Source organism: Lynx rufus, unplaced genomic scaffold (assembly GCF_022079265.1).
Source record: "Lynx rufus isolate CCGP_SWC_20201006 ecotype Redwood Valley unplaced genomic scaffold, mLynRuf1.p SCAF_3, whole genome shotgun sequence".
Classification (NCBI taxonomy): Eukaryota; Metazoa; Chordata; class Mammalia; order Carnivora; family Felidae; genus Lynx; species Lynx rufus.
In genome coordinates this window covers 3,333,387-3,355,782 of record NW_025814845.1, presented here as the reverse complement: position 1 = coordinate 3,355,782, position 22,396 = coordinate 3,333,387, and the positions used below count along the sequence as shown (strand labels likewise).

Genomic DNA, 22,396 nt, shown 5'->3' with positions numbered 1-22,396 from the left:
CGGGCTGAAGAGGGACAGGGCCACGGTGCAGACAGGCCAAATACTGAAGACTGTCGTTGTGATCATTTCTGGACGAGATACTGTTAACTTACATGTTTTAACAACACAATAAACACACAAAAACCTCTAATTAAAAATGTAGAGAAGCGCTGCAATTAAATACTTTTTAGTTTAGTAGTAATTATTTTTGGCTTGTCACATTTTTAGAAGATTTCCACATAAAAGCATTTGTTTTTTTAAGCATGTGTAACTGGATAGAACCAGACATGGAGGTTAATTTCTGCTCTGCTGCTTCTGCTTTTTTTTTTGTAAAGTTTCTTTGCTTTGCGAGAAAGAAAGTGCAGGAGGGGCAGAGAGAGAGAATCCCAAGTAGGCTCCCTGCTGTCGGCACGGAGCTCAAAGCGGGGCTCGAACCCACACCCCTGGGATTGTGACCTGAGCCCAAGTCAAGAGTTGGACGCTCAACCAACTGAGCCACCCAGGCGCCCCAAGAGTATTTTTTAAAGTACAATAATTTTCACCACCACAGATTTTGAATTTTGGATAAGAATATATTTTATTTTCTCATAAAAGTTCTACCAAAAATAGACTTTTTCTGTAACTTAAAAATACAGCTTTGAAAAAGCAATATTGGAGTTGTTGTAACTCATTACATGTTTTAGAAACAGCAGTGAAAAAAATCAACAGAATGGATTCAATTTTTAAGTAGAAAAACGTTCATTTCAAAAGCTTGACTTTGTCCTTTACTAACTTGAAGGTGGGGTTCTTGCTGATCTTCTTGTTAAAGATGGTCAGGAGCTCCTCCTCCGATCTGTGGTGTTCTTCTGTCACCGTGTAATACTGAGCTAAAACCTTCACGGGGAGAAACAATCATCAAGTGGGTGATGTGTCCTGAAAATGTACCTCAGAGTTCTTCCTTTAACCCAGAACTAGGCCAACAGTAAAACAGAAAAGAAACGCAGGTGCCGGTGACACGGGTGTGTCCTGCTCGTGGGTTCGCGCAGCTGTTCGCGCAGCACCCGCACGTGCAGCCTGTCACACGTCGACACAGAGTTAAAAGCAAACACAGAGGAACCACCGCTCTGGAATAAGCAAACGACAGCAAGACATCAAGAACAGTAATCCCCAGGGGCGCCTGGGTGGCTGTCGGTTGAGCGGCCGACTTCGGCTCAGCTCATGATCTCGCGGTCCATGAGTTCGAGTCCCACGTCAGGCTCTGTGCTGACAGCTCAGAGCCTGGAGCCTGTTTCGGGTTCTGTGTCTCCCTCTCTCTCTGACCCTCCCCCGTTCATGCTCTGTCTCTCTCTCTCTCTCAAAAATAAAAATAAGCATTAAAAAAAAAAAATTAAAAAAAAGAATAATAATTCCCAAATTTAACACAGGCACCGTTCAGGCTAAGGAAGTGCGATGGGATGGGGTCCAATTCCCGCCCCCCGCCAGTCCCGAGGGGCTACTGAGCCGCTGGAAAAATCACTGAGATCCACATCTGTAGTGTTTTAGATTAGGAAAACCAAGAACTGTACATCCTGAAATAAAGAAGTGGCTGTCCCCAGCTTCTGCACCTGCGTCTGTGCGCCATACCTTTTTCCTTAGCTTTTTGATTGCTACTTCGTTGTCCGGGGCCTGTTTCAGAACTGCTTTAATAGTTCCCTTCCAGTTGAATTTACCTACAATATGAAGAGTAATACGTAAAACATTTTGTTTCGGTGTACTGCCAGAGGGATAAAGCAGCCATGTGGGCGACATCTATTTGCTATCCAGGAAATGAACTAATGACCCTGACCGTACCGCGTAGCAGGTGCTGGACCTGTCTGCTCGCAGTGGCCTACAAGCCTGACTCCCCTTCAGGACTCGCTCTCAGAGTGAGCGGGTCAAGTAGGCATCCCAAGTACCATCAACTTTACAGGTGCCTGTAAAAAAGCACGGCTGTATCCGATGAACTCACAAGTGTCCCTGAGGGTCCGCCAAGATCACGGGGCTGGCCAAGCATGGTGAGCAAGACAGAGGAACAAAGGCAGCTCAGCCTCGGACGGCAGAGGACAGCCACAGACACGGGCTGTGACACCGGCTATCTTGCAGGCTCAAGGCTCATCTAGGGGACTTGTTTCCGGAAAGATGCAGCAGGTGTACTTCTGCCTGTTCTGTCTGCTGAGAACAGCCAAACCCCCGGAAGTCTAGTCAGACAAACGCAAGACGACTCTGAAAGAGGGCAAGAAGGCAGACCGGGCAGGGGCCTCGAGACTTAAGGAGTGGCCTGGTAGTGAGCTCCCTGTGTTTTCTTTTTGCTCCAGAGAGCCCAGATTTGGAGCTCAAGAAGCTGGCAACCTGGAAAGCCAACAAAGAAAGCCCCAACAAGAGCGTGATCCTCCTCAGCGAAAGGCCAAGAAAGGAACAGCCCACCGAGACACAACTCCTCCACAGTCCCCACTCTCCTCCAGCTAAACACCTCAGAAGAAGTTCGTGGCTCCCACCCTCAAGGCTGTGATGAGGGAAGGCGTCAAAGAAGGCCGAGTACGAAATCGGGACTTTCATCCATGCCGGCTGGTAACAAGGCCGTGGCCGCGCTCAGTGGTGACCACGGGGGGAGCCAGAACTCCCACCCCGCCTGCACTAGCAAGGAGTGCCTCCTTCCGGTACCAGCGGAGGTCGGGTGGGCAGCCTGGTCTTCCCCCCACCTGCTGTAGTGAGGTCTTACCCCGCTTCCCCTGCCAAGTCACGTGAGGAAAAGCCAGTTAAAAGAAGTTGAAATAAGACCCAGAATCTTCTAACCTGTGAAAATGTCCAGGTGCCAACTGAAAACCATTCATCATTCCAAAATAAAAGTACTTCAGTAAGCAATTATGTGTACACTCGGAACAAGAGTAGAAACACTCAGCCAAAAAAAAAGACAAAGAACCAAAAGGAAATTTTAGCACTGAAAAATACGGTAGCTGAACTGAAAAGCTCAGTGGACGGACAGAACGGAGAGGGGAGAGGAAAGAATCGGTCAACTGGAAGATAAAACAATAGAAATTACACAGTCTGAGCAAGAGAAAACCAAAAGAAAAAAAAAAAGAGCATTAAGAAAACTACAGAGCAGTATCCCTCATGCATACAGACATCAATATACCTACCAAAATATTAGTAAGTAGAATCTAGCAGTTAGGTAACACATAAGAAAATTATACACCACAAGAAAGTGGGTTTATTCTGGGGATGAAAGGCTGGTTCGATATTTAAAAATCAATCAGTGCAATTCACATTAATTGCTAATGAAAAAAACAGTAACATCAATCAATGTAGAAAACGTGTGTGACAAAACTCAACACATTCATGGTAAAAACTCTTAGAAAAATAGGGATACAGGGGAACTCCTTCAACTTTAGATAAAGGGCATCCAGCAAAAACCTACAATTAACGTGACTTAAAGTGAAAGATGTAATGTTTCTTTCGATCAGGCACAGACAAGGCTGTCTGCTCTCACCACTTTTACTCAACACTGTGATGGAAATTCTTGCCAATGCAGGAAGACAAGGCAAGGGAAGAGCAGTGCTATGGATCCGAGAGGAAGAAATAAAACTGCCCCTGTTTGAAGATGACGTGATTACCTCTGCAGAAAATCCCAAGGAAATCTACAAAATCACACATATTCTATATAATCACAGGAAGAGTTTTTGTAGATCTCAACAAGATTATTCTAAAACTTAATTCTGACAAAGAATAAAGCCTGCCCAGTTTCAAGACTTCAGATAGAGTTAAAGCGATCGAGACTGTGTTGGTAGGGGGCACACATACAGGCAGACGAAGCAGAATCAAGAACCCAGAACTACACAAATATGCACAACTGATTTCTGACGAAGGTACAAAAGTGATCCAGTGAGGGCCTTCTCAGCAAACGGTGCCGGAATAATAGCACACTGATGGGCAAAAAAATGAACCTTGTACTAAGTCTCATTCGTTACATAAAAACCAACTCAAAATGGATCACGGGCTTAAGATCAAGAGCAAAATGTTAAACTGTAAAACATTTAGAAAAAAAACACAGGAAAAAAACTCTTGGGGATCTAGGGTTAAGCAAAGAGTTCCCAGATTTGGCACCAAACGCATGACCTAGTAAAGGGAAAATGGACAAATTAAACTAAATCAAAATGAAAAAAATCTGTTCTATAAAAGATTGTCAAGAGGATTAAAAAAGCTATAGACTGAAGGGGAAAAAAAACCTTGCAAACCCCACATCCCACAAAAGATTAGTATTTAGAATAGAATACATAAAGAACTCTCAAAAGTTAACAGTAAAAAAGAAAATCCAATTCGAAAATAAGCAAAAGACGTGAACAGACGTTTCAATATCAAGAGATCTACAGATGGCGAATAATACATGAAAAGATACTCAACATCATTAGGGATAAACAAATTAAAATCACCCGAGCTATTACCACACGCCTATCAGGATAGCTAACAAAAACAACAACAACAACAAAGTACCACCACCAGACCCTGGCCGACATGTGGGAAAACTGGGTGAGGCACACACCGCCGGAGCGATTATAAAATGGTACGGCCACTCTAGAAAAAGTTGGCGGTTTCTTTAAAAACCAAACACACGGTCACCACACCACACGGCAACTGCACTCCTGGACATTTCTTCCACAAAGTGATGTGCGTTCACATGAAAACCTGTACGTAAATGCTGACAGCAGCTTATTTATAGCAAGTGGAGGCTGGGCCTTCAAGAGAGGAGTGGTCAGACAAACGGGGGTATGTCCACGCCATGGGCTACTAAACAGCAGAGGGACGGGATTACCAACACATGCAGCCACCCGGATGCATCTCCAGAGAATAATGCTGAGGGAAAAGTGGTAATCTCAAGAATTCACATACTAGATGATGCCATTTAGGTAACGTCCTGAAACTACAGAAGCACAGAAACGGTGAACCGATTAGTGATTGTTGGGGGCAGGTGGGGTGGCGGGTAAGGGCATGGCTATAAAAGGGCCCACAGAGGGCTCCCAGTGGTGACGGAAACGTCGGTCTCCTGACTGGGTCAGTGTCAGCACCCTGTGGAGACAGGATAGTTGTGCCCGCTGTGGCCCTAGCAGGAAGCTGGGCAAAGGGCGCGTGGATCCATAGGTCTCTATTAGAATTCCTTACAACTGCATGGGAATCTACTATCCTCTCAAAACAAACAAATTAAACTAAAAAAAAAAAAAGGCCTCATGCAGCCCAATTTGGGAGTGGGGGGGATCCAGGCAAAGAGGTGTAACCCAGCTCAGGCAGTTACTGAACCCCCATTAGTAAAGCCTCCCCTCCCGGGTGAGTCCTCGAGTCTGCTGTGCATCAGCAGGGCCCCAGGGAATGCTTCAGGCCGGAGGAAGTGGGGGCGGCTCTGTGGAGGAGGCAGCGTTTGAGGGGACCTTTAAAGGCCAGGAATTGGATTCTGACAGGGACACACTGGGAGACAGGGAGACAGAGACCCCGGGAACAAGCGGAGGTGGGGGGCGGGGCAGCTAAGTGTGGCGGGTACTTCTGGGAGAGTAATGAGGGGCAGGGGGGAGGGAAGCAGGGAAAGGGAACAAGGTCTCAGAAAGCCGTGCTGGGTTTATCTGCAGCTCCGAAGAGAATGGGTTTCCAGTCCAGACCATCTTCCCCTTAGAGCTAGACAGACGCTGCGGAGTGGCTCACACAGCTCCTTTCTCCCCTCTGGAGCCACGCCGTGTCTGGATCTGCGTGCAGCCCTCCCCGTGCCTCCGGGGCGGGGGGATGATCCGCCTGAAGGGCCCGGGTCGCCTCCTCCCCCCACACCCTCAAGGGCAGACCTCTGCAAAGGATGGCGGCGATACCTTTTGCAGGAGCCCCATGGCTTTCCGGTTCTCCACCCTCAGAATGTCCTGAGAGCTTCCTCTTTTTCTTCTCGGTATCTGCTTCATCTAGGAAAGTAGGAAGAGTAAGCGCGAGGACAAGATTTTGCATTTATGACAGCGGCTGCCATTTAATGAGCGCCACGCACGGCCAGGCCCGGTGCATCCGCCAGGAGGACCCGCTCCCCGGGCACCCAGCACCGCGGGCTCCTCCACCTCGGGGTCAGGTGAGCACACGGCGAGTGGACGGCTGCCGTCACCTGCGCCCGGGTCGGCCCGATCCCAAAGCTGACGCTCTTTGCCTTGCTTGTTCCAAACGCGAGGTCTGACGCAAATTCACTGCTTCCCGACCCTTGTACCAGAGCCCGGAGCAAACGCCAGCCACGTACCGTCCGCGTGCTTCTTTCTCTTCCCGGGCGGCGGCTGCGTCGGCTCCTCCTTGGCGTCTCTGGCTCCGTCCACCGCCCCCTTGGCCTTGCCCCCCTTGCTCTGGCTCTTCTTCCCTGCAGAGCCCGGGGCCTCCCCTCCAGCCTCCCGATCGGCCTCCTGCTCTTGCCCTGTTTTGCGCTTCTTAGGCTTCTGACCCCTTGAATTCTCCTGGTGGCCTTCTAATTTTAGCTCTTTCTTCTCTTTTTTTCTATTCTTCTGCCTTTCTTCCTTCCTTTCTCTTTTATTCTTCTTCACCTCTGCTTGCTTTTCTGGGGTGTCGCTGGTGTGGGAAGCTGGAACCTTTGTGGAAAGTTCTACGCCGGGCGGGCTGGCCCCTTGCTTGAGTGGCTGTCGGTCCTGCCCCTTACTGACCGGTTCCTTATTATTAAGCAAAACCGAGAGACACATAAATACTCATTCCAGACATTCGTGCACGTCATTAGCAGGTATCTACTGAGCAAACTGTTCCAAGAAAAATGTCTACTACTTACCATTTTACTGTGACCGCCTCCCCCACCAAGAGCTAAAACGTAGCAGTAAACATATCAAATGGGAAAAAAACCTTCCCCCCGAGCCCACACCCCACCCTGCATTTAATAGACATTTTCCTTCCACTGGGAAAGTGAAGAATCTTTATGTCACTTAAGCTAGACCTTTAATTTTGGCTCACTCTCCACCTTTCTGAAAGAAGATGAGCACATTGGTGTGGCGGAAACCACTGGATTTATGCATCTGCAGACCTGGGTTCGAGCACCAGCTCTGTTAATTCCGAGCTGGGTGACTCAGGGCAAGTTATTTATCTGCTCCGAACCAACTTCCTCACTGATAAAATGAATGGTAGTGGAATGAAAGTCATATGGTTCATGGGCGAATAAAATGGAAAGTTACGTCATGTGCTTAGCAGCTCACGGTGCTGAGTAAGGACGAGTAGACCGAGGATGCTTAAATAAGCCACTTCCAGGAAAGGTTCTGTAAACTCTGGAGCACTGGACCAGCACAATCTACTCACTGAGAACAGAGGAACTGCCCTTGAGGAAGGGATGTGGGACACCTGGATGGAGTGTGGACCCGCAGAGTGGGAAGCATGGGGCACAGGGAGCCACAGAAAGCCAGGGAACCACAAGCCGCACTCTACCTTCTTCAAGCCAGTGCACAGATCCGACTGAGAACAACGACCCCAGCAAAACGAGTGCCACTGCCGGCTGCACTCCCTGACCCTGAATCTGTGCTGGTCTCTATGTCAGCCCCTTCTCAAGGATGACCCCAGCAATGTCCTGAGCTTCTGGTGAGTCCTAACGCGTCTGGATGGGGCTGCTTCGGGTGCGGCGGGAACCACTGGATGTCAGCGCCCAAGACCCATCTCCGTTAGTTACCAGCCAAGTGACAGACCAGTCACCTCCAGTCTCCTTCATCTGGGAGAGTAGGTCTCAAGGAGGGAGCTACTGTCCCCCAAACTGAGCCAAAACAGGGACTGGCTTTCGCTCAAGTACAGACGCTCTACAAAGGTCACGCCTCACTCAGTGCTCAACTCCGGGCTGAGAGCACAGCGTCTGCGTTTCCCCAGCAGGTCAGAGACACCAGCCAGGCCAGGTGCATGGCACAAAGGCAGGCAGTGGGCTCAGAAACAAAGTCAGGAGGAAGAAGCAGCCCACGTCGCCGGACTCCTAGCCTACAATTTCCTTCCTAGCTTATGGGAAGGCACTGTTATGACCACTGAGAGCCACACACCTCAACCCGCCTTCTGCCCCGTTCAGACCAAGTCTCTAGCTGGGGCCTCCCCTCCGCACCCAGGGAGAGGGACACACGCACCCCATCTGGCAGCTACTCGGTGATGGGCAGACAAACTCATTCCCCATATTCTGCTTCGTTCCAGGCTCTCCTCAGAGACACCTGCACCGACCCTCTTTCCTAACAGAGCCCCTCCTCTCGCCTACCGTTTCTCCTAGGGCTTCCGCGCCCTGTCCCGCCATCAGGGCCAGGACCTGCATATGCCATCATCTGTCCCGCACTGGAACACAGCTCTGTGAGGGCAGGACTTTGGCCTCATTACAGCTGTGTGCGCGGGGACCAGGCACACTGTCCTGGGGCACAGGAAATCCCCCCCCCCCCCCAGGAGCAGAGGATCCAGGGCCGCCGGCTGGATGCCCAGCACATAGTAACGGGAGGGACGAACACCAGAGGTGTGAACGGACGGGGCCACAGAGCCGTCTGCGCCACTCACACTGGGTTGTGCCGTGAAGGTCACAGGGCAAAGGCAAAACAAAAATAAGCCGTGTTTTACAGAGCTCAGTTGGCCACGGGCTGCGTACTGATTCTTCATTGACTTAATATGTTCACAGCTTCAAAAGGGAAATCAGAAACAACTTTTTAAAAAAAAACTCTGCAGTGAACGAAGTAATCCCAAATCTTTGATTCTTACTTAAAATAACGGAAATAATCCTTAAAATAATCCTTAAAAAACAGTACCACCTAAACGCTAATCAAACGACTGGTGACAGGGCGTGCTCCGGCAGCACACGTACTAGAAGACCACAGAGAAGATCGGCGGGGCCCCTGAGCAAAGGTGGCACATACACGACTGGTTATGAGATTCCAAAGGCCCAATCTGTCTGTTCTGGAAGAGCCACGACAGGACAGTTTCACCGTTTATTCCAATTTGCTGCCCAACTGTTCTCTCTATAAGTCAGTCAACTCCTGGCACGGCGGATAGAATAAAAGATGGTCAGAAAACCCCACTGTCGGGGGCACCTGGCTGGCTCAGTTGGTGGAGCACACAACTCTTTGGCCTCGGGGTCGTGGGTTCAAGCCCCACGATGGGTGTGCAGCCTACTTGGGAAAAAAAACAAAACAAAAAGGGAAAACCCCATTGTTGTTTTTGAAAACTGCTACTGATTTCAGTCTACAGATGGGGTATAGGCTCCAAACAGGAGCAAGGTGCAGGTGAATTAATGGGGAAATGTTTTTAATTAACGACGTCACCTATAAGGAGGCCACACGGTATCAGACCAAGACTCTGCATGTGCTCCACACCGAGGGGTCCCTCAGATGGAACCTGACAGGCGGCGGATGATTACGCCAGAGGGATTCCCACTCCACAGAAGGAAGGAGACAGACGCGCATCGGATGCCCACTAAGCCCGGGCACGGGGAGGGATGCTTCCAGAGCCTCGGCTGCTTTAATGCGCGTATGGGGCCTTCTGTGAACCCCTCGCCTAAAGGAACCCCTAGTCACTCCCTATGTCCTCACGGTTTATTTTTCTTCCTGGCTGTGTCACTGCCTGAGCTATTTTACGGTGTTTGTTCAGGGCCCAGCACGAGATCAGTCACTAAGTCCCAAATCGGTGCGTGAATTGGACTTCTTTAAGTCTTCTTTTCTTTTAAGACTGGGAAACGGAGGCTCAGAGAGGTTAAATAAAGTGCCCAAGATCAAACGTTTGGCCAACAGCACAGCAGGGATTCAAACCAGGTCTGTCAGACGCCCCAAGTTCCTCCTTCCAGTACATCCCACTGCCTGATTTCTAAGCAAGCCATTTCACGTTAGCCGGTACCATTATCAAACATTGGGATTAAATACCTTTCTCTGCACAATAAGGAAATCTTCTCTGCAGTGCATTCAGTTTATTCTTTCCCATAAATGAAGGCACAAAGAGGCTCTCTGAAAAAGAAGGCTGTCTTGACCTCCAAAAATAAGACATTCCCATTTCATTATTACCAATCATTTTTGCCACACTACAAATCTGAAATTAGATCTGACTTACGTTGCCAGAAGCTTCAGAAAAGATACTCCACACCTGCTCCAGAATGGACTCATTATGCACTTTTAAACTGTTCTTCATCCAGTTCTGTAAGGAACAGACACACAAAAAAACCTGACTTGTCCCGTTCTGACAGGTGCCCGCAGGCTCAGTCACTGGGCCACGTGTCCCCTCCATCCAGGGAAGGCATATCCCATCCATACCTGAAATTTCGCCTTTTTCCTGGGAACGTTGTCAAAACCACTAATTTGCTCTAAAAGTTCCCTCACTTTGGGGCTCACGTTGGGTCTTTTTATTAATTCATTAATTTTCTATAAAAAGGAAGATAAAACAAGTAATAAACAACTGGCACAAGAGTTTCACGAAAGCCATGTTAAGTGTCCTTCGATGGCTAGAGGTTTTGCAGTCCAAGGCCAGATTTTGTATTCATGTCTATGCTTACGCGTTCACCATAGTGCCGGAAGTGCTAGCCAGAGCAATTAGGCAAGAAAAAGAAATAAAGGCATCCAAGTTAGAAAGGAAGAAGGAAAACCATCTCTGTTCACAGATGATTTCATCTGACATGTAGAACACACTGAAGATTCCACTAAAGATCCCATGAGGACCAACAAATTCAGCCACCATAGGATTCAAAATCCACACTTGAAAATTCAGGTCTAGATGTCATACGCCAACAAGCTGAGAAGGAAATTGAGAAAACAATTCCATTTACAATAGCATCAAAAACAATAAAATCCTTAAAAAACTTAATCATTAAGGAGCTGAAAGACTTGTACACTGAAAACTATAAAACATTGAAAGAAATGAAAGAAGACACAAATAAATAGAAAGACATCCCGTGACCGTAGATTGGAAGACTTAATATTAAGAGGGTAATACTAACCAAAGTGACTGGTACAGATTTAAATGCAATCCCTATGAAGATCCAATTGACATTTGGGTTTGTTTGTTCGTTTGTATAAATAGAAAACTCCATCCTAAAATTCACATAGAATCTGAGGGGACACCAAATAGCTACAACAATCATGAAAAAGAACAAAGTTGGAGGTCTCATTCTTTCTGATTTCAAAGCTAGAGTAATCAAAAAAAAAGCATGGCACTGGCATAAAGATGGGCATGTCAGCCCATGCAGTGGCGAGCCCAGAAACAGACCTCGCCTATATGGGCAAATGGTTTTCAAAAAGGGTGGCAAGACCATTCCATGGGGTAAGAACAGTCTTTTCAACAAATGGTGCTGGGGCAAACGGATATCCACATGGAAGAGAATGAAGTTGAACTCTTACCTAACACTACACATAAATATTAACTCAAAATGGATCAAAGACCCAACCTTAAGAGCTAAAAGCAGAAAATCCTTAGAAGAAAACAGAGGGGGAAAGTGTCATGACAGTGGATTTAGCAATGACTTCTTGTTCTTGCACATGACACCAAAAGCACAAACAGCAACAGCAAAAAAGCAGGACTATATAAAAATTTTAAAAATTTTGTACATCAAAGACACTGTCAACAGTGAAGAGGCAATTCATAGAACAGGAGAAAATATTTGCAAATCGTTTATCTGATAAGGCATTAATATCCTGAATATTTAAAGAACTCCTACATCTCAACAGTGAGAAACAAACAACCTTGGGGTGCTGGGTGATTCTGTCAGTTAAGCATCCAACTTCAGCTCAGGTCATAATCTGTGTTTCATGAGTTCGAGCCCTGTGGTGAGCTCTCTGCTGTCAGCAGAGCCCACTTCAGATCCTCTGTCTCCCTTGCTCTCTGCCCCTGCTCCGCTCACGCTCCCTCTCTCTCTCTCAAAAACAAACATTAAAAAAAAAAATTAAAAAATGGGGAAAGGGCTGGGAATAGACATTTCTCCAAAGAAGATGTACACATGGCCAATAACACATGAAAAGATACTTATCATCATTATCACTAGGGAAATGCAAATCAAAACCACCCTGTCATACCCCCTTGGACGCCTATTATCAAAAAAACCGCAAAGTGTTGGGGAGTATGAGAAGGAACCGGAACCTTGTGTGCTGCTAGCGGGAGCGTAAAATGGTGCAGCCATATGGAAAACAGGAGAGCGGTTCCTCAAAAAATTAAAAAACCCAGCAATTCCACTTCTGGGTGCACGGCCCAAGAGAACTGAGAGCAGGGACTCCAACAGATATGTGTACATCCGTGTTCATAGCGGCATTATTCACAATAGCCAAAGGCTGAAGCAACCGAAGTGTCAACCAACATATGGACGTATAAACACAATGTGGTCCGTCCACACAACGGCATGTTGCGCGACCTTAAACGGGGAGGACATTCTGACACCTGCAACAACACTGACGAACCTGGAGGACATTGTGCTCAGCGAAATAAGCCAGTCACAAAAGGACAAACACTACATGATTTTGCGTATATGAAGTCCCTAGAGCAGTCAAATTCATAGAGGCAGAAAGCGGAATGGCAGGTTCCAGGGGCTGGGGGCGGAGGGCACACGAGGAGTCCGTGTTTAACGGGGATGGAGTTTCAGTCTGGGAAGGTGAACAAGTTCTGGCGATGGATGGTGGTGACGGTTGCACAACAGTGTGAATGTCCTCAACTGTGTACTTAAAAATGGTTAAAATGGTAAACTATGTCGTGCTTAACTTACCACAATTTTCTAAAATCTTGGAAAAAAATATACACAAGAGATCAAAAGAATCCGACGAAAATGGATATTATCCAGACCAGGAAATTACTTGAGGACCAAGACACGAAGATCTAATAAATAAGGTCTGAAGTAGCAGGAACAGAACAGGGATGAGACCTAAATTAGAGACCTTGAGAAGATGCTTATGGCAATATCATTGAAGGCAGAGGAAAAAGATAATTATTAAAGTTAAGGAAGTGACCGTACACAAGAAAAACGGTCCTCGATGAGCCAAGAGTATGAAACACAGAGCGCAGGACGGTGTGCCTGCATTAGGAAAGAATTAAAGCTATATATACACAGACCTGAAGAAATGGATACAGGATACTGAGATGAGGACAGGACAAAGCTTCTCTCGGCACCCAGGCAGAAAACAAATTAAGACCATGACGCAAACGTGAACAAGGAAGAAGTGAAGCTGGCTGGGCACCCGCCCGAGTGGCATGTGGGTCAGAACAGGGCGCTGGTGACAAAATTTAGAGGCAAACGCCATGACCCAAGCAAGTGGGCGATCTTTTCCCCGACCCGTCTATCCACTCCCTGCGTGTAAGCACAGAGACATCTAGAAGGATGCTCAGTTTTGGAACACTGACAGGATTCCAAAATTTGTCTTTAAAACTGAAGGCTTTAGGGATGTAAGGAATATCCCTATGAGGATTTTTCCCTATGGGAGAACAGCCAGCACACCACATTTAGTCCTCCCCATCTGTTTACGCTGTCAACTAGGGGTTCCGGGAGGAATCAGACGGCTAGCGGACCAGTGGACCCAGACAGCACCTGAAAGAGAACTCGACCCATAATACGGTGGTGCGGCCACAGAAGCCTGACAGCGTACAGCAGGGGTCAGCAAACCTTTTCTGAAAAGAGCCAGGCAGTAAAGATTTTAGGCTTTGCAGACCGTCCAGTTCCTGTCCTACCTACTCAACGATGCCCCTGCAGCTCCCAGCACCAACAGACCATATGGAAACAAATGGGCGTGGCTGCTTCGGGCTGTCTGGCGTTTGCTGGCCCTGCTTTAGAGGGTTTCATGCAAGCCTGACGGAACTCCTACACCCAGGTACCTCAAGCTCAGGACCCAGAATGTCACCTCTTTCTGGGGAGGATTAAGGTACAGTATGAGCCCCAAAGTGAGGCTGACGGTCACCAGCCCATCTATCTTACTTAAAATAAGCAGTTTTACCAGCTTCTGTATCTGCACTGGGCTGACTCAGTCACTGGTCCTTTGTGAACGGGAAGACTTCCCCTCCCAGGAGTCTGCTAACTCGGTAAGCTAGTGAACACCAGAAAACTCACATTTAAACTATCACCGAAGGGAGTCAACTACTGCGTATCCAGTTTCCAGGAGGGTAGAGAATTTCCACAAAGATGGCATTTGTCTCCTCTTTCTCCTACCTTCCGTTGTGAATCCTTTCTCCTAACTATTCTGTGACTGGGGAGTAACATCCTGGAAGCTATATCTCTCGGTGAATTAGGGACTTTCCTGCTCTTGCCATTTTTACTGTGCATGTTTCCATTTTCTTCAAGTAGAAAATTCCTTTTCTTCATGAAAACAACTTTGTTTTGCCCAATTCTGACGACTGGCAGACGTGACGGAGCAAAACACGGTTTGAGTGATAAAAAGCCGCACGATCACTGGAAGCAGATGAAGATTAGAAAGCTTCTGTTCCGTTTCGTAGCCAAGGGAAAGTGAGAATTCTAAAACATTTTTGCAAGAAACCTGCAGAATGTACGCATTAAAGACCAAACGCACTGCAGCCGTATTCACAGAGAAATAAAGAACTCTTTGTCAAGGCCCAGTAGCTCCGCCTCCGTCTGTCCTAAGACGCGACGTTTGTGCGTCTTGTCTGCACATAGGGTGCATTTATTCTCAGGCTTCCAAAGAAAGTGGAAGAGGTCAGAAGCAGCCACCTGACGAACTAGAAAGACCTTACCTGGGTCCATGCCTGCTGCTTAATGTCGCCTTTGTGGGTTTTACCTTCATAACCTTTGCCACCATACTTCTGTTCTTCACTGATGCACTTCACGTGGTTTTTGTAGTCGTCACCCCTTCAAAGCGATACAAAGTTCCACAGTCAGACCGACTCTCCAAGCGGAGGCTCCTGCTCACATGCTGCTCCTACCCTCTGCCCTCCATGTGGTTTCACTGTTTACAACCTCCGGGCAGGGCAGGCAGGGCAGGCGCACTGTCCGTCTTCCAACTGTTCCATGTAGAGCCCACAGCCAAACCTTCCACCCGGTTTTAGATACAAACGTCTTAAACCAAATTGACAGGCAGTACTTCTTTTTTTCCTCGTAAGTGAACATATGCAGAATACAAGAAATGAAAATAATTCTCTGCAATAGGGTGGCTTTATTTTAAATAACAAAGCCTGTATGACTTCCTGGTTATACAGTAGGCAATCAGTAATTAGTTGTACAAGAAGTTAAAAGCTGAAGTAAAATGGTGCTATCTTGTCACTAAAAAGTTCTAGACTGCCAAGTCTCAGAACACAAGGAAACTTGATTCTGTCTCTTACAATCACTTGGAAGCCCCACGGGACCCTCGGGGAAATGTTTGGGACCAGTCTGGGGGCAAAGTCTCTCAACGAGAAAAAACCGATTTTCCCCTGTGTTATAGGTCAGGCTTCCCCCTAGGATTAGGTATGAACAAAGACTTTAACAGTTTTCAAAAAAAAAATATTTTTGAAAAAAAATCACTGCTCGAGAATGAAATTAAAATGGACTGTTAGTAAATATCAATCCAAATACCACACAGGACACTGAGGCAGAGGCACCAAAAGCCACCTTTGCACCTAAACCCTGGGAAGCGGAGGGGAGGCAACCGAGGACTGAGGGGAGCCACCTGCAAACAATGACCCATGACCCACCCCAAAGAGGAGAGAAGCAAGTGAAAATCTGGCCTGCCCCCACCCCCGAGGTCCTCCCCTGTCCAGAGAGCCCTCAGCGGAAGTACCAGACGCACCCGGGGGCCAGGGGCTCACTCCTACCATCACCTGCGAGCTTGTGCGGGGGGACCCCATCTCTCCTCCCTGCCCCCCACCAGTTTCTGGTTCATTGATCCAGCCCTTCGATGTGGCCAGCCCACCATGCCCCTGTAGCCTCACTCTGGGTGGTCACCTCTCAGGGTCTGGTAACGCTGAGTGCCACCGACGGGCCACATGCTCCCCACACCCTCACCCCTCCCTCTGTCTTCTCTTCAGATTGTCCTTGGAGAGCAAATAGGCTGCAGAGCACTTTTAATTGTTTTCTTAATTTCTTTGCTCAAATGTGCCTCCATTTTTTTTTTTTTTTTTAAGGCCTCACGGGGCCCAGGGCTTCCCAGACTGGTCTGGGTCTTTACTACGATCTACATGAATTAGGTAGAACTTACCAGAAATCTTTACCGCAGTCAATACAAGACAGGCACTCACAGTTTCGGCAAACGGCCACGTGCTTTTCCACTTGCACTTTCTTCACAGATTCGCCACATGCATTGCACGTAAAAAATACCATTTTTAGCTAAATGGTTAAGTATTCTCGATCCAAGTTAGGTTTAGAACCCTGTCCGAAGAGAACATGAAAAGAAAGGAAAAATAATTATCATTGTAATCTGAAGCATTTATTCCCAATAAACAATCCTACCGCTCACTTTTCAACCATAGTTTCACGTGAAAATAAGCTACAAAGAACAGAATCTAAGTTGATGAGCAATCCACATACAACTCTAAGTCAAGTCGTAATTAACAGTGACCTGTTAAGCCCAGTTACCTCACTGTGTGCCAGGCCGGTTCTGAGAGCTGTACACATAGTAATTTATTTACTCCTCATAGCAACCCCGGGAGGGAAGGCCTATTATTGTGTACAGTTTACACCGGGTATGGAAACACAGAAAGATGAAGTAACTTGCCTAAGGTCACACAGTAACGGATGAGGATTTAAATTTGGAAGGCTGGCTCCAGGGAGGAAGAGTTTTGGGGGCATTAAGCAAAACATCTTAAAATGTCTTACCGTTCCTAATAATGTCAAGCTGGCTTGCCCTCCATCCCTGTGCTGTTAGGCGTGAACTGGAAATTATTCCAGATCACCAAACACAACAAAAACATAGGAGGGAATTCAGGAAGGTTTAGAAAATGGAGAAGGGGTCTAAAAATTTCTGAGAGCACAGGAAACATTCATATAGGCATTACTATGTATCCAGATGTTAAAATAAGAGGATGTGCCCCTCAGTCTTAGTGGACAGGGAGTAGGGGAGGGAGGGGGCTCTTTCACGTGACTTCTTGTTGGATCAATAAACAAGTGGAACCACAGGGGTGCCTGGGTGCCTCAGTTGGTTAAGCATCCGACTTTGACTCCTTTCATGACGTCACAGTTCATGGGTTTGAGCCCTGCACTGGGCTCTGCACTGACAGCTCAGAACCTGGAGCCTCCTTTGGATTCTGTGTTTCCTTCTCTCTCTCTGCCCCCCCCCCCTCATTTGTGCTGTCTCTCTCAAAAATAAAGAAGTAAAGATTAAAAAGAAGAAGAAGGAGAAGGAGAAGAAGGAGGAGGAGGAGAAGGAGGAGGAGGAGAAGGAGGAGGAGAAGGAGAAGGAGGAGGAGAAGGAGAAGGAGGAGGAGGAGGAGAAGGAGGAGGAGGAGGAGAAGGAGGAGGAGGAGGAGGAGAAGGAGGAGGAGGAGGGGGAGGAGGAGGGGGAGGAGGAGGGGGAGGAGGAGGGGGAGGAGGAGGGGGAGGAGGAGGGGGAGGAGGGGGGGGAGGAGGGGGAGGAGGAGGGGGAGGAGGAGGTGGAGGAGGAGGAGGAGGAGAAGGAGGAGGAGGAGGAGGAGGAGGAGGAGGAGGAGAAGAAGGGGAACCTTCTTATGGAATATGTTCTTATAGAACCTTCTTATATGTCAAGGGGTCCCAGCTGCTAGGCACTGAATTAACGGAGGGCGTTCACACACCCACGTGTCCCAAGCACTGCCCCAAGATTTAGTATGTCTGTGCAAATACATAACTACCATTTATAGATTTCATGGAGAGGCTATTGTGCTTGACAAAACACAAATTCATCTGAAAGTGTTACAGGAGTCACAGTAACTTTCCACGGCTACATAATTTTTTAATCACTAGAGTTTTAGAGTGTTGTCATTTTAGGTTATAAGTAAGTTGCACGGCAAAAATACTGACAACTATTTGACCCAGCACCTTCCTCCTCCTTATAAAGGCGAAGGTAAGGGTCAAGTAAACCAGTGCGCTTTGACTCATACAGAAATCCTTAAGCACAGATGAGCGGTTTGCATTCCCAGAGAATTCCCATGCACATAATCACTCTCTCCCCTCCACTCCCATGTTCTGGGTCACTGCCAGAGAGGTCACACATAAGGAAGGTGCAGGGTAATTCCATTCCATCCGGCCTTGAATGGAAATGTACATCCTGGCTGCACCCGGGGTTTACGAAGGCCCAGCCGTCTCTCGTGGAAGCCTCTTGCCCCGTGGGCACCGTCGGACATCAGCCTTGCCTGATACGCTACATACACACACAGCTCCCCACTCCGCATCCCCCTCCTCAGCTTGCCATCAGTGTAGCTTGGCAAGGGAGGGCACATGGTCAGCCACAGCCTAGCACTGAGTCCAGAGGAAACGTGGTGGTGGTTCTGGGACGTGCGGCGACCATGACCATCTTCTCATCCGTCAACCAGTCACCAGTCCTGGGGAGCTGACGTCACGTGAACCACCAGCCAGCTCCCTCCAAGCCCGGCATTCTGCACGCAGCAGATGGCTCTGCTCAAACAATGCCGGGCAAGTGATGGGCCGCCCTGCCTCCCAAGGGAGAACAAAGGCTAGAACCAGAACCAACAGATTACTCAACAGTCTGCGGGGGCACCTTTGTGTAAGAACAAGAGTGAATCCTTAGTTAGTCACCAAGAAACGGGCGGCCATTGTATCCGCAACGAACAAGCAGCTCTGTTAAACCAAATTATCTGCCGAAAATTTTAAAAATACTTTCATTATGAGATCCAACTATGAAAACTACCACCTCAAACTAAACCTGTGGCCTAGACCTTTCCGACTTTGAGCGAAGAGGTCTGTTCTGTTTCTCGATCCGGGGGGAAGAGGGGACGAGAGAAGGTTTCGACCAGCTTTGAGATCCAACTGGGAGACTCAGTCTGAAGGTCAGGAATTAAAGGCCTGGGAAGGACAGCTGGAAACAAAAGATATCCACTGAAAGAAGCCAGTGATGTTGACCAAAGAGACGCCAGGAATATCTGTACAAAACGTGTCATCCCTCTGGGGATTAGCCACACACGGTGTAAACATCAATTCAGGAGAGGATTAGAATTTGCTCACGTGTCCGTTGGAAAATTACCCCGTCAACCGTTTTCATTTGGTCTTTGGTGGAAAAGGTCCACATTTTAAAATTTGTTATTGTTTTAAAAAAGAGCAGAATAGAACCCAGTCTCTCAGCGCCTCAGGATTTCTAGAACCATCGCTGCATTTTTACACTGGATCTGCAATGGGGCCCGTGTGGTCACCCGCTTGTTAATGAGATAAGGTTTGTAAGGAGCTTACCCCTCCCTTATGTAGAGCCCTGAGGACACCCCAGAGCTAGCCAAGGATCACCTTGACGATGCTTCACATCTGAACACCTTTCCTGTGTGCCGTAGTAAACACTTGGGTGGGTCCACACGGGGTGGGGGTGGGGGCTGCAAAGAACAGCAATTTCCAAACCATCCTACCCGCATGGCAGCCAAGGTGTCCCAAGTCTGCCTGCGCTTAACAATCTCAGCAGCAGTTAAGTGCCGTGAACTTACAAAAAGAGGCGTTCTGAAAATTCCGGCCCTCTAACTGAAGACAGCAATCACCGCCGAAGACAAAAAATTACTTTCAAACTTCACAAAACTAAATAAATGTGAAAGAAGTTTAAGTCAACTTTCAAAGAGCGTTTTTGGTAAATTTGTAACATTTATACTTTGGAAATTTGGAAAGCCGGACAAGCTGCATTAAGACGTTTAGGACACCTTATCTGCAGGGCTCGGTTATTATGTATTTCAATGTTTAGCCCCAAGTGTGAAGAGATGGCTTGCTTCATGGGGGCCGGACCTAAATAAGAGTCCCTTTTTCCCTGTCTGGCTCTCCTGCGCGCTGTGCCCAAGGCCAGGTCCCAGTACAGAGATTCTCGGTGCTCTTCCTTCTAGAAATGTGGACACACGAAGAGAAGGCAGTGTTCCCGGACTGGTTGCGAGCGTGCTCAGGTTCTCACCCCGGGTAAGTCACTGTAATTCATTTCAGCAGACCTGTGGTCAATGCCAAGTATGCGTCAGCATGCACATATACCTGGGTGCCTTCCCCAAGGGGGCCGGGCCCTGGGTGTGCTTCTGGCTGTCTGTTCCTCTCTCTGGTCAATTTACTGAGCTCTCAGCACATGCCAGAGCCCAAGAGAAAGATGACAAATTACAGAATACGATCATTTCACATTTACAGCCACAACTGTACCCAACACCTCCAGAACAGGTCTGATCATACCACCACCCCAACATCTGTGACCGAAAACTGAGGCTCAGAGAGGCTAAGTGATCAGGCCAGAGACACGGGAAGCGGCAGAGGTAGCCCGAGACAAGCCCAAAGCTTCTGCCCGGCCTGTCAGACTTGTCAGCGTCTTTGGCCATTTGCTTGGCTGTTACTGGGCACATGGGACCTTGAGACCCTCATCCAAAAAGAAAGAAAAAAATCAAAGGCTCCACAAATGACCTTCCATTCTGCACCATAAGGATTCCCAGATCCTCACACATTGGGCAAGGTTACCACTGGGGTCACAGCTGAGGATGTCAGGTGCTGGAAACGGATGCGGACCGGAGGGGTAGCAGGCAGTGACAACAAGGGCACGCGGACTTGTGAGGGACTTGGGGCACCTCAGCTCCCTTATCAGGATGGTGGCCACGTTCTGTTGAACGTTCGGTAGAGTCAGGGCCAGAGAGTTGAACTGGAGCCTGAGCTCGTTCAGAAAAATGAACTCACTGAAAAGTGACCTCAAGGTTTCCTAACTTCCTAGATTCTGTTCATCTATAAAATGGGTCTAATATCTATCTTGGAGCATTGTGTGAAAAATAAGATAGGAAAGATTCGTCCTTACCCAATGGTAATTTGGGTATTTGCTGTGACCTACTGATTTGCCCTCCGATGCTATTACACCCAGTCCCCTCCTAAACCCACATCTCTTTAAACATGACCCTCAACCCACCCATCTATCTTCGTAAGTTCGCTCATCTCCTCTGGCTCCCCACCCCATGGGTGCCTAGTCTACCACCCTGTTCCCTGATACAATGACCTCACATTTAGTTCTGGAAGTGGGATTTGGAGTCCTTTTTTAAACCTTCCTCCCTCTACATTTTTATATTATTTTTACAAAAACGACATTCACTATTCTTAAAGCATTCTCTCACAGACCTAAACCCCATCACCACTGGGCACAGCCCACCTGGGGGCAACCACAGCACAGTTCCCCGTGAGCCCTGTGACTTCAAACAAGTCACTGTCACCTCTGAACTTCAAGTCCTCCAATCTGTGGAACAAGGGGCCGGGAGCCCCTTCTAGGAGAATTCCAAAAAACCAAGGGTATGATGCAAAGGAAGGCTAGGGGAGCACACACTACCATCTTGCCTAGACCCCTGAACGTGGGCTGATGAGCGTCTCCATGATTCACTCTAGGAGGCAAGTACACCTATCTCCACTTAACAGATGAGCAAACTGAGGCTGGGGGAAGTGGAACCATGTCTCTTACCTCCCCACACACATCGCCAGCACCCCTCCACTGCTGTGGTAACATCTACGGAAGCCTACCACGTGTCAGGCACCATGCTAGGCACTGGGGGACTGGGGGGGGGGGTGCCGGTACAAGTCCCAAGTGAGCCCTCTGCAGGAAAGTCAGCCTTGCAAGTACACCCCACCTCATTCCCCTGTCTCCCCAGAGGTAGATGCTGCAGAAAATCCTGGCATTAACTGGTCACCTACCATGTGCCAAGCCCTGTCATAGGTGGTTAATATGTTTGTGCTCATGGGATCCTTGCGACAGTACTAAGTTTGGTTCTCTAATACTCCCTTTTGACAGACCAAGAAACGGAGGCACCAAACGATTAGGTAACTTGCAGAAGGTCACATATCCAGTTAGCAGCAGACCCGGACTCCCAGGCAGTTACAGCGACCCCAAGACGGTGCTCTCAACCGCTATGCCCTAAGGCCTCCTCCTTAGGGACAGAGCTCCCCAGAGGGCTCAGGGAAGATAACAGCCCCGTCCCCGACCTACAACAACGCAGAAGCCCAGTCCCGTGTGGCCCATCGTCTTGGTTTGCCCAGGGGCAGAGGACCTTTCTGTTTTAGAACCGAGAAGAATCGGTCTTCCTCAGTCCAGGACCCCATCCCCGACCCCAGAGTACGAACGAGATCTGAATGGACTGCCTCCTCCTTCCGAGGGTAAGCCCAAGGAGGGGCTCTCATGGTGGAAACGCGGGCATCAGCCACGCCGCCCCCTCCCCTGCTCACCGTCTGAGCCCCAGCCTCCTGGGCCGGACCTCTGGGCCTCCGCCCCTCACCTCTCAGCCCGAGCCCGCCAACGGTTTCAACCGGCCGCGGAGAGCACGTGGAAACGCAGCCGCCGGCCCTGCGCCGCAGCCGCCTCCCTCCAGAGCTTCCAGGGGCAGAACCCGCTTCGGGGCCTCCCCGCGCGCCTGCGCTCAGCGACCACGCTCC

At 48.5% G+C, this 22,396-nt stretch overlaps 1 protein-coding gene across 3 annotated transcripts; it reads right to left on the bottom strand.

The window, feature by feature from the left end:
• Positions 1-535: 535 nt before the first annotated feature.
• LYAR (Ly1 antibody reactive) lies at positions 536-22,349 on the bottom strand. Of its 3 annotated transcripts, none has more exons than XM_047091587.1 (9): positions 22,190-22,349; positions 16,065-16,234; positions 14,626-14,740; positions 10,224-10,331; positions 10,024-10,107; positions 6,227-6,644; positions 5,820-5,906; positions 1,582-1,667; positions 536-852 (listed from the first exon to the last, which is right to left on the bottom strand). In XM_047091587.1, exons 2-9 carry the CDS (start codon positions 16,184-16,186, stop codon positions 718-720), a joined length of 1,155 nt encoding a protein of 384 aa, XP_046947543.1. In that variant the 5' UTR covers positions 16,187-16,234; positions 22,190-22,349; the 3' UTR covers positions 536-717. The 3 variants fall into 3 exon arrangements, with proteins under 3 accessions (XP_046947543.1, XP_046947542.1, XP_046947544.1); XM_047091586.1 differs by having other exon boundaries at positions 22,240-22,348; XM_047091588.1 differs by lacking the exon at positions 22,190-22,349 and adding an exon at positions 16,682-17,025.
• Positions 22,350-22,396: the final 47 nt, after the last annotated feature.